This window comes from Branchiostoma lanceolatum, chromosome 5 (genome assembly GCF_035083965.1).
Source record: "Branchiostoma lanceolatum isolate klBraLanc5 chromosome 5, klBraLanc5.hap2, whole genome shotgun sequence".
Lineage (NCBI taxonomy): Eukaryota > Metazoa > Chordata > Leptocardii > Amphioxiformes > Branchiostomatidae > Branchiostoma > Branchiostoma lanceolatum.
The window spans coordinates 21171612-21188843 of NC_089726.1; the positions used below are offsets into that span (position 1 = coordinate 21171612).

The following is a 17232-nucleotide window of genomic DNA, read 5'->3' on the forward strand; positions in this document are numbered from 1 at the left end:
AGAGGGTCGAGAGGGGTTAACCGCACCACCGATGCAAGAGGCCAGTCAGGTGGGATATTTCAAACTTTTGCTGTTTTCTAAAGCCATCATTGAAAATTTAAAGAAGAAAACTTACATTACTGAATGCGTATTGAACATTTGCCAATATTCTGACAATCGTAAAAAAAAACACCTGAATGGTTAAATCAAATATACGATACTTTTTTTAAGCAGACTGTGACTTTCCTAACAAGACAGCTGGAATTCATTTGCACGAAAATCGACGAATATGAATATTTACATATGATCTTACTTATGTAGGAAAACAAATGTGGTAGAGCAAGAAAGCCTTAAAAACAACATTGTTTAAACTATGATTAGTGAATTTTATAAAATATGCCTGTCAGAAAACCGTTGCCATGGCAACATACAAAAATATAGACATATACCATCACTATAGGATTCTTGCCAACTAAATCGTAGGAAAAGTTAGCAAGTTTGGTAGTCCTAGCACATGTCGTTCAGGAGTAACAGGACGTCAAAATTGGCGCGGACACTTTTAGTACCCCCCTTCCCCTGTCTAGATAGGGTTAAAACGCACACGTCAGTTAAAGCCGCAAGAAACAGATTTAAAGTTTGACGCAATGTTATGAATAAACGTATGTGTGGAACGACGTAGCCAGACAATTACCATGGAACAGAACAGAAAAACAAATGGTAAGACTGAATCTACACAGAGAAGCTGAGCGTAACAAGCTGGGTTTAACGGGTGACCAGAAAAATGCTGCCTGCAATGGACAAAAACGTGTACGGGGAGGCCTGCACGGTCTCATCATCGGGGCTGTCGGCCAGCAGAAGGGCCCAGGACCCGGGCACCGCTTCGAGAGGGTCGAGGGGTGTAAACCGCAGCACCGATGCAAGAGGCCAGCCAGCTGGGATATTTCAAACTTTTTCGCGCCTTTTTTATAAAGACATCATTGAAATTTAAGAAGAGACCTGACATTAACTACTAAATTCGTATTGAACATTTTTCAATATTCTGACAATCGTAAAAAAACAACACCTGAATGGTTAAATCAAATATGCGGTTTATTTGTCGAAGGCCGTACTACGATACTTTTTTTAAGCAGACTGTGACTTTCCGAACAAGACAGCTGGAATTCATTTGCACGAAAATCGACGAATATGAATATTTAATCATGAAAGTTGCATTAGATAACATATGGTCTTACTTATGTAGGAAAACAAATGTGGTAGAGCAAGAAAGCCTTGAAACCTGATTGTTTAAACCGAAATTAGTTAAGTTGATAAAATATGCCTGTCAGAAAACCGTTGCCATGGCAACACAAAACATGATAGACGTATACTTTTACTATAGGATTCTTGCCAACTAAATTCTAGGAAAAGTCAGCAAGTTTGCTAGTTCTAGCACACATCGTTCAGGAGTTATAAGACGTCAAAATTGGTGCGGGCACTTTTAGCACCCCCTCCCCCCGGTCTAGATAGGGTTAAAACGCACACGTCAGTGAAAGCTACAATAAACAGATGAAAAGTTTGATGCAATGTTATGAATAAGCGTATGTTTGGAACGACGTAGCCAGACAATTACCATGGAACAGAACAGAAAAACAAGTGGTAGAACCGAATCTAGCAGTGTAACGAGCTAAGTGTGACAAGTGGCCAGAAAAAGGCTGTCTGCAATGGACAAAAACGTGTACGGGGAGGCCTGCACGGTCTCATCATCGGGGCTGTCGGCCAGCAGAAGGGCCCAGAACCCGGGCAACTCTACGAGAGGGTCGAGAGGTGTTAACCGCAACACCGATACAACAGGGCAGCCAGGTGGGAGATTTCAAACGTTTCCCTGTTTTATAAAGCCATCATTGAAAATTACACAAGAGACATGACATGGGGTATGGAATGCGTATTTAACCTTTGTCAATACTAAGGAAACCGTAAAAGACACATAGATATGGTTACATCATATATACCGTTTGATAACATTTGTTGAAGGCCGTAATACGATTGATATGTTTTAAGCAGTCTGTGACTTTCCGAACAAGATAGCTGAAATTTGTATCGATACGTAAGACATATTTCATGCTAACGGCTATCCCAAGATTTCCCTTATCTTGCATTCGGAAATGAAGCTATGTCTGACCTTTCGTGCTCAACGACCTTCAGATGTATTTGGTAGTCTTCGTAGCATCTTGAACAATGACGCAAGTCTACCAAGGACACACCGGATACCCAGCAAAGGAAAAATAAATTTCATAATTAACATCTACCAATGTTGTTCTAATTTTTGACAGAAACTGCAGTAAATGTTTCATGAGTCTGAAGATTTGATAGGGATCGTCAGGGGTCACTATTGCACGGTGCTTTATGCTGGCAGAGTCAAGAAGACTAGGTCGCGTTCAGGGCACAAAAGAACAAACCGTGTTAGTGTGACATTGGCGTTTCAAACCTTCCCAACAGTTCAGGACCAGAGATAATCCCCTGACATAAGAGATAATCCTTACCACAGGTCATATACACATGTTGCTGTTAAACTCGATCTGTACAAGCGCACACCATACAGTCATTTTGCACGCTGAGCCATTATATTCGACCAAGCGATCGTATGTGTGCCTATATTTGGCCTCCTGACACATGTCCATATTTGGACTCTTAGTCCATATAAGGGGAATCTCCCGGTGCAACAAGTTGTGCAACCAGCGTTTTCACATACCTGGGCGCACCTACACTAGACCACACCTTCTGAACGTTCTCTCTTCGAAAACAACCCACAAGATGCCTTTTCCTGTAGAGAAATTATGCGGAACCTGGAAGGTTCGCAGCTTGTCCGCCAGCTACCCCCTGATCTTCGAGAAAATTGGTACGTGTGTACTATTATGTAATTCATTTCTGGTCACGAGAGGTCGCTTCATGGCTTGATCATGGACGACAGTCCACCGAGTGTTTACGTTGAAAAATAATTACTTGGGAATTGCATCCTACGGCAAAGATCACATGCTTAAACTCATAGCCTCCCTGTTGAAATCAACATTGATTTGTTCGTGCACTAAACACACTGTATCCTCGAGCTCTTCCTTGGATAAACGTACGTAGTCCGCTCCAAGACTGACAGGGATAGGTCTGGTGTCAACAGGGATTCCGCCCTGCTAGCGAATGCGCCCCTCCCCCCTGAGGTCTCACCCCTCTTCCCATCGGGAGAAGCAAATGACCAGCGTCCCAAAGTGGACCCCATATTGACAAGCCGTAATCAGTGTACGGTAAATTGAATTGTGTTTGCGAGGACTTAATTTCTCCATAGATGGGGAAAGGCGATTTTTGCGACTTGAAAATAAATTTTATCCGACAGAAAGACCCTACAATTATTTCGCCTTCTCTTCACTGTGACACGTGTTGATGTGCTGTATCGTTGTAGGAGTTCCAGCCGAGATGGTTCAAAACTTACGGGAGGCGAAGATCCCCATGAATGCTTCTCTGGCAGGGGACAAGTTCACACATAAGATGGAGTTCATGGGGAAACAACAGGAGACCACTTTCACTTTGGGAGTGGTGGGCGAGGAAGACGATCCATTTGTTGGTGGGAAGAGAAGGGTGAGGATTAAGAAACGTAACAAACTTAACACAAAAAGGCCGGAAACTCGCACTGGCATAGTCAGCTCTGATATGTAACCTTTGATCATAAGACATTTAGTTATTTTCTTAAAGGGTACATAGATATTTTTCAATGGTACGCATTTTCATGCAGTTGCTACAGTAAAAGCGAAATTGATTGTTTGATCAAATATAATGTAGGTTTCCAAACTTTCTGTACCGAGTGTTGTGGGTTTCTGTACCGTTACATGTGAGCTTTATAATTGATAATGATAACTTTAAAGTGTATAAGACACAACCTATGGCAACTTAACAACAATTGTAGGAAGTTGCTCTCCACAGCAGATTATGTAGTATGGTGTCAGCTGCAGGCTCTATTGTTGTACTTTCTTCTTTTGTGAAATTTGTAGCACTTAGGCAATCTTTTTATGTACTACTGTCCTATATTTACAAGATACACTATATGCTTACTAGTACTTCTTTAACATTTAGGTGGTTTATACCATTGAGGGAGACCACCTGGTGGCCTTGTACCCTGATTATAACAAGTCGGGAACTTCTGTCCGCCTCAGCCACCATTTGCTTGATGACAACACCATCCACACAGTGAGTGTTCTGTAGAGTACAATAAGCTATCCTACGGGTTTAGCTCGGGCACAGTTTGTTAGTAGTTTAGATATTGTAGTTAAATCTATTGCCCCCTCCCTACAAGTGTAACAGTCCGCGCATGCGTACTGAGCCTGTCTTGTCCGATTTGGGGAGACCATGCCCAATAGACGTTTGTGATTGTACTTCTGTGTCTGTGTGCAATCATCCGTCATCCTTGCGTCCTGAGTGAGTGGGGACCGATACGGGTTAACAGGGTTTTCAACGTCACAAATCCAGATTTTTTCAACAAACACTTGGCTAAAACAAATCATTTGTTTATTTCTTTATTTCTAGGATATAAAAGCTGGTGACCTCGAGGGCTGGCATGTCCTCGAGCGCTGCTAGACGTCCGATAGGACGCTGACCCCTGCAGACCAGACAAGCTCCTCTTCAACTTTGCTTACAGATATTCTAGTGATTTGGTCTGAAGAAAAGCAGGGTTGTATCGCTTGTTGTAAGACGTTAAGTCAGAAATGTAGCGCTGCAGATAATTTTTACATACATCCTAAGTAATCAGAGCGGATCATATTTCGGAACTGTTTACATTTCGCTTTCACTGGTGTATATGCATTTAGGGTTTAAACACAAGCTCTCTCGAAAGCTCTTGAATGGATCTTTATGGCTTACGTTTCAATGCCTTGGCAAAAGATTTAATGAAATATAAAAATAACCAATCGCTGACACTCTCCTTTGTCGTTTTTATCGTCCACTTTTCTGATTCGAAAGATAGAAGGCGGAAAGTAACCTGCAATTTTGATATGGATCGCTAGAGGCCACTTTTGCACAGTGGTGCAATAGGCCAGGTCGCGTACAGAACACAATAAAATACAGGCAGTTTAGTCTACAGTTGACGTTTCATAAGAACGTTCCCAACAGTTCAAAGATCCCTCGACATGAGAGATAATCCTTTCCGCAGGTCTTGTGTACGTGCTACTAAGCTACTCAAAGAATTTGCATGTGAATTGAGCACTCCCCTAGCAGATATCCTTAACGCCTCCCTGCAACAGGGTATTGTCCCCGAAGAGTGGAAACGCGCCGTCGTAATACCTGCGCCTAAAACGAAACCGCCCTCGGTCAAAGAATTGCGTCCCATATCACTGACGTCCTTGCTAGGGAAAGTCGCCGAAAGTTTTATCACTCAGTGGGCTGTTTCGGACATCAAATCTGCAATTGACCCTCAGCAGTTCGGCTGCCTTAAAGGCCGTTCTACCACCCATTGCCTTTTAGACCTAACAAACGACTTGTTCAAGGCTTCCGACAAACCTGGCACCCTGAGCTCCCTGGTGGCAACCGACTACAGCAAGGCATTTGATCGGGTGGACCACACCGTGGCTGTCTGCCGGCTGATCGGACTGGGCTTGCGACCATCACTAGCCAAATGGATATCGGACTTCCTCGCGAACAGACAGCAGGTGGTCCGTTACCATGGAGTTTTGTCTGACAGCGTGTCAGTAACGTGCGGACTCCCACAGGGAACACTGTTAGGCCCCCTAATATTTATAGCCTATATAAACAGCGCAGCACGACAAGCCATTTCCAGGAGATGGAAGTTCGTTGACGATCTGAACTTGCTAGAAACCAGAATCGCTTCACAACCCTCGAACATCCAACAAGACTTAACAGACCTGAACACTTGGTCCCAGGAAAGTCGTATGGTCCTCCATCCTGGTAAATGTAAGGTACTCCATGTCCAGTTCAGCAGGGCTCTGCACCCCCCTCTCGCGCTCAAGATTAATGACAATGTCCTGGAACAAGTGGAGATCATGAGGATCCTTGGAGTATACCTGCAGTCGGATCTAAAATGGAATGTGCATGTCAACTTCATCTACAACAAAGCAAGCCAGCGGTTATTCCTTTTGCGTAGACTGAAGCACTTCCACACTCCGAAGGATGACCTTGTTATCGTGTACACTTCCTACATTCGACCCGTGACTGAGTACGCAGCCCCTGTCTGGCACCCTGGTCTGACAACAGAGCTGAACAACAAGATCGAAAGAATCCAGCGCAGGGCAGTACGCATCATCCTAGGACGAGACTACACCTGCTACGCTGAAGCCTGCGCACACCTCGGCCTGCCATCCCTGCACTCCAGACGCTCGAATCTGACTCTAAAGTTTGCTAAATCTCTCATGGTGTCCGAGCAATATCGGCACCTCCTACCGCCAACAAGAGAGAACATTAGCCACCGTCAGACCCGGTCTGCGAACAATCTGGACATGCCTAAGTGTAGAACAGAACGATATAGAACTAGCGCAGTCCCGCACATGGTTCGTGTACTTAACACGTCACTCGTCTGAATACCGTTCGGAAGCCTCCCTTTAGGTTTTGACTATGTGTCGCTAGCATTGGTGTTTTTAAAACCCGTCTGTATATATCTATGTATTGTGCTGATTTTAAATATTCCTATGCTATAGTTCGCTTTTTTCTATTGCCAACAGTCAATCTGTGTAATATCACGTCGACATCAATTTAGCCTTCGGGCTACGACTGTGTAGTGATAAGAATTTGTCTTTCTCAATAAAAACCATTACTACTACTACTATTAAACTCTGCACAGCGCACACCGTACAGTCCGTACCGTCCGTTGCAACTCCGGACCGTTCGCAAATTCTCAGAAAGTCTAGGATGAACATAACAACTACGAACATTGATGCCAACATTTGTTAACTAATATCGGGCCTGGCTGGTTTTAGAAAGTGTAACAGTCCATACAACCACAGTTTTCTCCAACCTTTCACAACACACAACATGGACAGAGGGTCAAATTGCGCAGAATAACCCCTAGGACCCTACCGGCTTTGCTAATTGCTTGGTTGATATGAGTGTATGGGAGTTATACTACTTTGCTATTAATTATGCAAATTAGGAATTCATTTGGATAATTAATATCTATCGATATTCCACTCTTTCTCAGTTAGATATGTCACGTATATGAAAATCCTATAATGGAATGCAGGGGATTAAAAACTTTCCTCATTAATTCACCTCTGTGCTGCCCGTTTAACCTCTGCACCGTAAAATACATGAGTCCACGGTAATGCAGTGCGGTTTTTCAGCTGCTCTGTTGTCCGCAACAGCAAGTGAATCAGCTGCCCTCCCCTGTCCTTGCTGCTGAGGAATTTCCAGGACGGTCTCGTGTTGAGAGGTTACTGGTTCAGGAGTTAATTCTGTCATGTCGTTGGACGTTAACCAGTTTCATTGTTATCTTCGCCGAGTACTTGTACTCGGAGAGGATTATGTTTTCGGTTGAAAAATCTGTTGGGTGGGTCTGAATGTATGTCAGGAGCAGAAACTCAAGAAAACTTCAATGAATCTTTATGATTTTTGGTAGGTGTGTAGTGGTTGTGTAAAGGAAGGTCAAGTTTGAAAATGGTTTACCTTGCGTTATTCAATAGTACTGCAGTGGACTTAGCATTTTTTGTGTTTGTATGTAGGCAAAAAAAGTGACGGAAACGTTGATGGATCTTCATGATTTTTTGCAGGTGTGTAGATGTTGTAAAAACGGAGGTCAAGTAAAGAAATGGTTCTCCTGGCACTTTCCGTCGGTACTGCAGCGGGCTTTGTGTGGATGTGAATTTTCTTGTGGACAACATAACTCAAGAAGCTGTTGATGGATCCTTATGATATTTAGTGGATGGGTAGGATTTACCGAAAGGAAGGTCACGTTCGATAATGGGCCTTCTAGCGGGTACCAAAGGTACTGCAGCAGAGCTTCAAAATTTAGGGGCATATTTTCTGAAAGTGCTATGGTCATTATTTTTGTGTGGTAGATAGTTCATGCCACAGAAAGTAAGTTCTGTAAATTTTGGCCCCCTAGCGGCTTGTTAAGAACCGCAGTGGGTGTTTTTGTTTTGACATTCGAACATGAATAACTTGAGAATGGGTCGACAGATCGTCGTGATGTTTGGTATGTAGAGAGCTCCGATGGTGCTTTACATAATCAATGACTAATCATGCAAATAAGGAGCTAATTTGCATAATAAGTAAGGAAAGTTTGTTAACCCACTGCCTTTCAATGGGAGATGGGACAGTGTCAGGTCATGTAAACAGATAGCCTTGCATAAACGTACATGTAGGTCAAATAAATAAACTATTCTCCAAGCAGAGGTGTGGGTCCTGCTGGTTTTTGACGCGTTCAGTTTAAGCATTTTTGTTCAACACGGTTGGCGACATAACGAAATAGGGACAAAATAGAAAGCCTGACTAGAAACACCTAAAAACGTGCCAGAATTTATTCTATTCATATGTATTGACTGTACTATTTCATCATCACTTTCAACTTTCAACACTGCCATATCGAACCTTTGTGGCCCATATAATATCAACATACTCATATCTTTTCATGACCAGTTATAACATATATCAGCACACTCTACACATATACTAGTCCTGTACCACCAAATGATTTTTAACCCTATCTTAACTGGACTCATTCGCCCAATCATAACGTCCAAATGGTATGGTGCATGATCAAATTTGCAGGGGGTCATTGGCACGTAAATATAAATCACCTTGATTATTTGGCGAAGATAATGTGTTTGTGGAACTCTAGTTCTGTATAAAAAAGAGGTATGACTAAGGATTATATTTATGACGTTCTGCATTGCTCTTGAGAACCAGCTTTTGCAAAATACACCTCGACATTTGGACATGACCAAATATGGACGATGACTGGTAATACACGATAGCTGGTCACGTTACGTTAGTACTAATGAAAACAGATGGTAACTTCCGTCTTACAAAACATGCCAAACTGTAGCAAAGAAGTGTTAGAACACCAAATTGCAAAGAGAGAAACTATCTGCCATGTTGCAGAATTCGTACATAATTTGTGTATGTTTACGCAGGTAATATATACGACACATATACGATTGTCCAAATAATGTAGGACAATTGTCACATAAGTCACTATTATTAGTTTACGAAATTATTACCCTTCAAACGTGGGAAATCTGGGCCCGTCACTGTAACGTTGGGTAACATAAATTCGGGATTTTTCCGATAATGGTTGACTGAAATCAATCTAGCAGAACAATAAACCATCCTTTTTTTCTATTATTCTGTCAGTTTCATGTACTATCTTTGCACTAATCATATATATGGTAGATTTTGTCTCTAGTCGTGCTGACACCATAATATTTCAACTTGAAACTACCGTCCGCCGCACGCACAATGACAGTGTTGTCGGACAGGGGGGCACATTAATTCGGGAGAGAAGATTCGTCTTGAACATCTTACCGCTAATCACATTTTATACAGCAGCTATTCGTTCCATCCTTGGCTTGAGGAGAGTGCTATGGATATAGACGTGTCCAAGTAAAAAAAATACACGAAAAAACGGCCTCACCGCACACATCAGGCCTTTGCTAACATCCCGTTTGTTGAGTGGGTTGAACGTCACTCAAAGTCCGCGATCCCCACCGTCATGGCAACGTGTACATTATTCATGGCAAGTTAGCTGGATGCCGTAGCAATGGTTATACTACTATGTCCATGTGTTCCTTGTTGTGTTAGGAGCAAACTTTGAGGAAAATATCGTCTTCAGTCCACTATCACACGCAACATTTAGACAAAAAAGTGTTCCTCACAAACCTTTTGTCGTCTGCTTGACGACATGATTCTGGGTAACAATATGGCGGCGGGAAAATACACGTGCCGTAGGTTGTAGCAACAAAGAGGAGTTTTGATGATTGATCACACTTAGAATCCAGTTGCAGGTTAGCAAAAGAGATTGTAATAAGTTGTCTTGTAAATAATTGTGTTTAGCAGGCAGGAGATGTGACATTTGTCTTATAAACCAGCGAACAACCGTGCAGTGTGAGTCTCCCACGAAGCCCACAGATTCTGTCAATAAGGGACGGAGAGTTTTTGACGTCGCCAACTTCTAATGCATGGTTATCGAAGCTTTTCAGGCAGTGTTCTGAATGTGTTAGTCTGTCAAGTTTGCATTTCTAGTGGTATTACTGATGTTGCATCTAGCACATATCCCTAAATACCCCGTTTTCGAAAAATCCCGAATTTAAGTACCCCACGAATTTATGTTACCCAACGTTACACTTCCGCTTCCACTCAGGCTACACCACCACCGCAGCACAACCGAGAATGGCATTGACAAGGTAGCGTGGTTCTTTTTGCAAAACTATGGTGACCCCAGAGATGCACAGAACCGTAAGAATAATCTTGTACTCTAATCGCCATGCTGGTGAAAAGCACTTCGCAAAAAGCTTGGATGTTCTTTTACGGCAAACACGCAATGAGTTCGTCTGAGGAAGAATGAGCAAGAGTCGACGTATGTTATGAAGTGGTCCAACATGTTTAAGTCAGTACAGTGGGTGGAATAGCCCATTCTTATCCTAAAGGAGGAATAGGTATCCTTATCTAAAAACTCTAAAATGACGAATCACTTTTTCTTAACCTTCCTGCACACGAATAAGTACAAGCACGTAATCAAAAATCATGTCAAATTCGTGACTGGAAAAACATTCTGATCAAGTATCGTCTGCGCTGCTTTCGGAAAAATGAACTCGTCCAATTAGCCTTAGCACTTTTCTCAAGACATATGAAACAATAGAATTACCCAAAACTCCTGCAGTGAGATGAAAGTCAATGCTTCTTTATTGCTTATGAATGGCCTTAATATTTTTAGATCTTATTTAGGTCTTGTTTAAAACAAAGTTTAACCTAAATTCAGAGACCAATCCTTACTTCGTCCAAGCCCATCAGGTAATTGTGATGTTGTTTTTTTTGGGTCTAAACAAATCAAGCATAGCAAATAATCCGTGACGGTACTGCAACCTTGAAACTTCAGACAGTTCTAAGGCTGCTGTTTCGCCACGAATCGCTAGTCGGCGCTTCAGTACCATGAGTAAAACGAAACGGAGGTTCGCCAGGCCTCCTTCCGTTTAATGACTCACCAACTCCCGACAAAAGGATTTGGACTATCGCAAACCGGGATATGTCACTACATACAGACGTACCTAATGCTGCCCAAACTAACGTTCCAAGCAGATGTTGGGGTAGAGGATCAACTTGGTTCGATTGACAGTCATGGCTCAACTTAGTCCTCAGAAAATCATTTACATCTCGTCACTTTTGAGAATGTGCAGCGTTTATATTTCGCACAATGGTCTTCCTAGCCTCTAACCACGCAATGGTGTTGAAATACTGAAAGAGAGGTACAAAACATTTGAATTTGCCGCACTGTTAGTTCTTGCACTTGAAACGCGGGTGGGGGTTGGTACTTGATTCCCTATTGACACTTTGGGATAAAAAGGCTTGACCTGATGTGACATGGGGAATTTTGTATGAAACTACTTCACAAACCTGGGCAACTGTTTTCTTTAATTGAAAAGTGGACGCGATTTAGCCTTAAAAGGCAAATATGAGCACGATCTAGATGCCTCCTTTGTATTCATTTAGTCATACTTACCTAAAGGTTATCGTATTTACATGTAACTCAGTCTGACATTTGATATTGGTGTGTTCAGGTCCAAATAATGTTTTCGAACCGTCGGGTTATGCCCTCTATTCATGTTGACATTCAAAACTTTTGGTGGATTAGTTTAATCAAGGCAGTCAATCAAACCATTTAGATACCCCCCCCCCCCCAAACTCTGCTTGAAGATTAAGCTCCAGCGGCCTTAGATACTTTTGCAATGACGACAATGCAAAACAATCAGACCGGTTCTGCGTCACACCAGGTGAAACCTAATTATTCCCAATAGCCAATAGGAATCATGCCCCCCCCCCCTTTAATGTGTCAAACGTGTTGTTCACATCGCTAGTTTCTTCTTCTTCTCTCCCATAGCTTAGTCAGCCGTCGGGGCAGCATTGCTTTCACTAAAGGCACTACACTGCTAGCGGTCTTCTGCCAGTCTGTTCACCTGGTTGGCTGAATGACCCGTCCACTCCTCTAGATCGATAGTTTGCAGAATCATAAAACAAAAATACCTCAGCGTTATTGTTATCATCATCATTATGCTCCTCTAGAATCAACTATCCCGATACTCAAACGTGAGGCAAGTCCTTCTCCACGTCATAATAGTCCTAATATAATCTTAATGGCGTTTAATTACCTTCATCTACATTGTATAACGTTGATATTTTCCCTTGGATCTACAATATTATAATGATAACGTTTCTAGAATGAAATTGCATCCTTATTTCCACCTATGAAATCAACCAGAGCAACAAAAAATTCTCTTACAGATTCAACTCGTTGATATTCTATTAAACATTTCATCATGTTACGTTGATGCATAGTAGCATCTACCAGGCAGTGTATTTGGATGCTGTATAAAAGGTATTCTTCTCCAAGTAAAACAGCAGAGCATCTTGGTTTTGAAGGTAAACTAGTTTTATTAATACAACGTCAATATCAGATGGAGCACAGTTGTGACAAGATTGTTTCACAGTCAGTCAGAACTTTTCGTTTACCCTCCTTCGTTATTATCATGTTTCTAACTCTGATTCCTGCCATACAGTATTGAAATATTCAAGTTGAATTGTTACAGAATTGAAACCTATTGTGATAATGTCCTTGTATACGTATTACGTTGTGGTAAGTACAAAACAGGTACAACTGTATTTCATTTCCCTTAAGCATTCAACTCCCAAAGGTCTAACCAGACAGCTAGTTATTTCAACAATGGATGCATGCTAGCACTTTGCTGTGGATATATTGACAGGCGGGGCCATATGTATTGCAGATATATTCAATCTATGAAGAAAAAATCATATATGTCTTAACTATTGACATATAGATTAAGAACTGCTATAAAAAAGAGCAAGTTGAGAGTAGTTTTCCACACCTAGTGAATCACAGCATTTCGTATACATAATGTGATCAAAGCGCCCTTTTATCAACTAGAAACAAGTTATTTCATTATGCTATTCTATTCATTCCACCCCTGGGCAACCTGCGCCCTCATTGCAGAATTCTTGAACTTTTTAGCTTTCTTCCATTAAAAATGGCCTTTCATTCATATAACAGAAGCATTAAGCAGTGGGGTTACACATGTTTGGTTCCGTTGTTCTATTTTCTAAGCTCGAAAATATTTTACAATTTGCTATATTTCTCAGATGAGGACTCGTTCAGTGCATAGAATTGATTGAAAGTCGGCAATTTTGTCCGATCGCGATCTATATACTAGCACAGAATGACCCATGCCAACTATGTTATATTCCATTCAGGAAATATTTTCTGTCTAATAAAGATAGTAGTTACAATTGATCATAAATCAAAAAGCTTAAAATGCCATCTCCATGCAGCATTAACTTCTAATGCAGAGCTCAGCTGAGCATCGTGACGTCACTAATCTCTAGTCGTCACAGGTCTTGATGAAGATGGCCATGACGTCAGCTATTCCCACATTTGCCCGATCTGAAAAGGACAACAATGGAAAGACATTAGGATTTTGAATTTGACTCTGATTTCCAGGATCAAATTTTCTGCAGATCTTTTAGCCTTTTCCAGGATGGATGAAAAAGTTTCGAGCACATTTTACATTGTCATTGAGCCCACCAACAACGTTCAACTTCAACCATAACTAAAAGTACCCCCAGATGACCCCGCGAGGGGCAAAGTAGGGGGAGGAGGTCCCAGGCTAAGGCGGGCAGGCCTCCAGCCTGGCGCGGAACGACTCAACTGTGGGAGCCGTCACTACCGTGCCAGGCGGGCTACTCCACTGGGGGATGGTGCGGGGGATGTATGAATATCTGTATGTATTGGTTCTAACATTGATTGATTGAAATTTGAGAGTATGGCGTTAATACAATTCAATGTGACACGCAATACTGGGTATATTCACCTCGCTCGAAATTGACGTTGATGTGCAGCTTGGAAAACAGGATACGCGGGTTGCCGGAGTTCCTCCTCTCCCACAAACAGGCGTTAGAGTGCCCGTCAAGAACGACCAGCCAACCGCGGTCAGCTGGGCAGCCTCCGTAGTTCCGGTTGATGTAGAATCGCCTGATTAACAAATAGAACTCATTTGATCTTGATTCCCTTGAATGAATATGAAATTATGTGACAAATAAAAAAAAATAGTACGTTCAATTCTTTTTCAATGGAAACACTTGGATAATGTAATAACATCTTCGTGCAGACTAATTGTAGCATCTCTTGTTTATCAATAGGATTACAACAATTAGTTAGCCGACTTGAGGCATACTGCGTCAAGGAGCCACATTCGTCTGCAGCTGGAAGATCAAGCTGCCAATTTTCATCCCTATCGGCTGTCGCGCCAAAAATCTGCTTCGTCTGATTTTGCTCATGGTGTAGTGCGCGTGCGTGGAGTTAGGGTCTGAGTTAGGGCTTCGTTTAGGGTTAGGGTTAAGACGATGGAGATTGGGGTCCCTAGCGCCACCATTCCTCACAGAATCCACTTAAATTTCAGCTTGAAAACAACCACGGGGGCTGTTCCTGGGCAAATATTTGGCAGGGGCAGAAACTTGACAATGGGCCTACCCAATTTAGAAAGGATTTCGGGCTCAAAATTCTAAATCATAGTTTAGGTGCCCTTTCTTTGAAATGTGTGATATTTTTTGTCTGATACGCTCACCTGTTGACACGACTCGAGCTTGAGTATCGCACTGAGTGTCCTGGGATTGAAAAGTAGTTGGTGGGTGCGGTCTTCAGGTCAGTCCAAGGTGAAGAAATAAGGCGGCTCTTGGAGAACCAGTTGTCCTTGTTACTCCCCATCCCGTTAAAAACGAGGTCACGGATTTCCATTTTTGGGCTGAACGTGTACAGGGACAGCTTCACCTGTCAGTAACAACATATACACGTGTCAGTTACTTTAGGGGGGTGCAAGTGTTGGTCCTGCAAACACAAACGCTTAAAGTGGTAAGGCCCTATTTTCTACAAATGATCGATCGACTAAAAATCAGTGGTGAACGAACCCCTGATCAAAGAGATAATTGTCCAATTTTTAGCACTCTACGGTCTCTCAACGGCATTCAGCAGTCTTTCAACGGTCTCTAAACGAACTCTTAGCGACCATTTCTATCTTAAATCTCAACTTGCACTGATGCTAGATATAAGGGGAATCTTTCTCATAATACATTCGGGAATATATCTTTTAAGTTAAAAGTTAAGCTAATAGTCAGTTTTATACCAGAGAGTTGGCGTTGTCAATAAATTAGTAGTGTTCAACCTTTCCTTTACCGAGAAAATGGCCGAGGGTCGACTAAAAACAATTGTGCACTGTTTTATATAATTGGAATATGCCTGAAGCGTTGCTGCGTAGAGTATAGATAGATAGTGATCTGTGGGGTCTGCTTTGTATTCAGCCATGTGGGTACGTAACGCAAAGTGAAGATTAGATCTAAAACCTTGCTTACAATCTCAGTGTGTACGTGTTTTATCTAAGGAGCAAATCAAATCTCATATCTCCTAAAATGGGCACAGAATAGCAGAGGGTTTGGGGATGCATTTTCGGCGATAAAAACAAAGACTCAATTCAAAACGTGAACACACAATGTTATTCGTCACGTTAAAGCAAAGGTTGCAAGTTAAGCGAAGGTTAAGATTTTTTTAAACACCAGATCGATAGCGTTTTCTAAATATCTGTTGTTACCTTCTTAATGTTCAGTGATTCCCAGATTCCGACGTCCCTGCTTTTGTAGTGGCCAATCGGAGCCAGCCTTAGATCTTCGGGCAGGTTGGAGGGGGTGAAGCCGGAACTCCAGAGAGGATAGCTGTCCGCACCCGCTTTGGCCTGGACCTTAAACACCAGTTTCCAGTCACATGCTGTGCAGAAACAGACAAACGTTAATCTTAGTATCGATTCGTAAAAATACCACCCATTATGCTCTAACAAATACTTCCTCTATATGCCCTAAAAAGATATAAATTTAAAAAAAAACAACTACACTCTCTACCCTCAAATTCACATCGTTTAAGAAAAGAATAAACTCTTTGCCGGAAATGAAGACATTTCAGGGCCTTTACAAAGCTGATAATGTGTCTAACACGAAAATATGCCAATCAACTTGTTAATGTAGAGCATTCTATTTTCGTGCGAGGGCTGTTCAGACCCTGAGACTTGAAAAATGTTAACGTCTAACAATGAGCTCAACAAAAACACCTTATCCATATCTTCCAACAATATGAAATGTTTCCCCACCTTCCTGCGCATTCATTTGCTGGCAGCAGAGGAAAAGAACCATAAGCACAATCGTCTGCACCCGGCTCGCCATGCTGCTGAAAAGTGACGCACTAGGGGTCGAGTTGTCTCCCTTAATCTGTTAAACTGTTTCCTTTACGTGGAAAGTGGTTGAAATTTGGATAATCTTCTTGAAACTGTACGTAGAACTACCTAATTTACTTGGAAAATAACACACAGTGGAAACCCCCTCCCAAAGCTGTGAATCTGTTTCCTTTACGTGGAAAGAGGGGAAGATTTGAATAATCTTCTTGAAAATGTACCTAAAACTGGCCAATTTACTTGGAAAATAATACACAGTGGAAACCCCCTCCCAAAGCTGTGCATCTGTTTCCTTTACGCGGAAAGTGGGCGTTATCTAGCCGTAAAAGGCAAATGTAGACAGCGGTCGGTTGCATCCAGAAGACTCCTTTGTATTCAGTCATTCAGTCGCGTAACACAGACTCAAAGGTCGTGTAAGGTTTTATATTCATTTGATTTTGCTTAACTGGGTCTGCTATCTGATATGTGTGCGTTCAGGTCCAAAAATTGTTTTCGAACCGTCAAGTCATTCCCTCCTTCCACGTAGACATTCCAATTCTGATTAGTTGAATCATGACATGGCACTCGTTCAAACAATTGAAATCTTCCACCCTAATAACATCTGCTCGGATATCAAGCTTGTTCAATGCGTAGCCTAAGGTACGTTTGTAGTGACGACCATGCGAGACAATCAGACTGGTTCTACCATGTCACATTAGGTCAAACCTAATTATCCCCAAAAGCTAATAGGGACTAATGTTTACCCCGTGCTTCATGCGTCATACCGAACAGTGCGGCAAATTCAAACGAGTTG

At 42.1% G+C, this 17232-nt stretch overlaps 2 protein-coding genes across 2 annotated transcripts; one reads left to right on the forward strand and one right to left on the reverse strand.

Annotated features, from left to right (window-relative positions):
- The first annotated feature begins 2619 nt into the window (after nt 1-2619).
- Nucleotides 2620-4909, forward strand: LOC136435686 (uncharacterized). Its single transcript, XM_066429335.1, has 4 exons — nt 2620-2854; nt 3407-3582; nt 4075-4188; nt 4525-4909. The coding sequence occupies exons 1-4, from the start codon at nt 2629-2631 to the stop codon at nt 4573-4575; spliced, it is 567 nt and encodes a 188-aa protein (XP_066285432.1). The 5' UTR covers nt 2620-2628; the 3' UTR covers nt 4576-4909.
- A 7671-nt stretch (nt 4910-12580) lies between these two features.
- Nucleotides 12581-16555, reverse strand: LOC136434276 (uncharacterized). The gene is made up of 5 exons (XM_066427003.1): nt 16359-16555; nt 15810-15982; nt 14793-14995; nt 14040-14200; nt 12581-13612 (listed from the first exon to the last, which is right to left on the reverse strand). The coding sequence occupies exons 1-5, from the start codon at nt 16429-16431 to the stop codon at nt 13551-13553; spliced, it is 672 nt and encodes a 223-aa protein (XP_066283100.1). The 5' UTR covers nt 16432-16555; the 3' UTR covers nt 12581-13550.
- Nucleotides 16556-17232: the final 677 nt, after the last annotated feature.

Excerpts from the sequence above, each read along its gene's own strand:
- LOC136435686 (XM_066429335.1), top strand. The coding sequence starts at position 2,629 with ATGTCCATATTTGGACTCTTAGTCCATATAAGGGGAATCTCCCGGTGC. Across the intron at positions 2,855-3,406 it reads CCTGATCTTCGAGAAAATTG|GAGTTCCAGCCGAGATGGTT; the intron begins GTACGTGTGTAC and ends GTATCGTTGTAG. Across the intron at positions 3,583-4,074 it reads TTGTTGGTGGGAAGAGAAGG|GTGGTTTATACCATTGAGGG; the intron begins GTGAGGATTAAG and ends TTTAACATTTAG.
- LOC136434276 (XM_066427003.1), bottom strand. The coding sequence starts at position 16,431 with ATGGCGAGCCGGGTGCAGACGATTGTGCTTATGGTTCTTTTCCTCTGC. Across the intron at positions 14,201-14,792 it reads AGCTCGAGTCGTGTCAACAG|GCGATTCTACATCAACCGGA; the intron begins GTGAGCGTATCA and ends TTTGTTAATCAG. Across the intron at positions 13,613-14,039 it reads CAACGTCAATTTCGAGCGAG|ATCGGGCAAATGTGGGAATA; the intron begins GTGAATATACCC and ends TGTCCTTTTCAG.